At 45.5% G+C, this 246-nt stretch overlaps 1 protein-coding gene across 1 annotated transcript in view; it reads left to right on the forward strand.

The window, feature by feature from the left end:
* Positions 1-246, forward strand: part of LOC119585320 (high affinity nerve growth factor receptor-like) — a 33,641-nt gene that overhangs the window by 17,882 nt on the left and 15,513 nt on the right. The window contains exon 5 of the mRNA XM_037933994.1: positions 130-143. Coding sequence (XP_037789922.1) covers positions 130-143 — 14 coding nt within the window. The remainder of the gene's footprint in view (positions 1-129; positions 144-246) is intronic.

Genomic DNA, 246 nt, shown 5'->3' on the forward strand with positions numbered 1-246 from the left:
TCCCTCATAGTATTTAAAGGGACGATGTCTCTTTCTGCTCGACTAAACATGGATCTAGTGAATGTGTGGCTGTCATGCTGCCTCTTCCCTGTCATGCTGCGTCCGTAACAAACCTTGAGTTTTCTTTAGGCCCCCTACGATATGTCTGTCTCTTTTGAATTGCTGATTTTTATGTGGCTGTTTTGTCGCGTCACAACGGAGTCATTCTTTCTGCTTGGGGATGTGGGTGTGATATAGCATGCGATG

This window comes from Penaeus monodon, chromosome 19, assembly GCF_015228065.2.
Source record: "Penaeus monodon isolate SGIC_2016 chromosome 19, NSTDA_Pmon_1, whole genome shotgun sequence".
NCBI lineage: Eukaryota > Metazoa > Arthropoda > Malacostraca > Decapoda > Penaeidae > Penaeus > Penaeus monodon.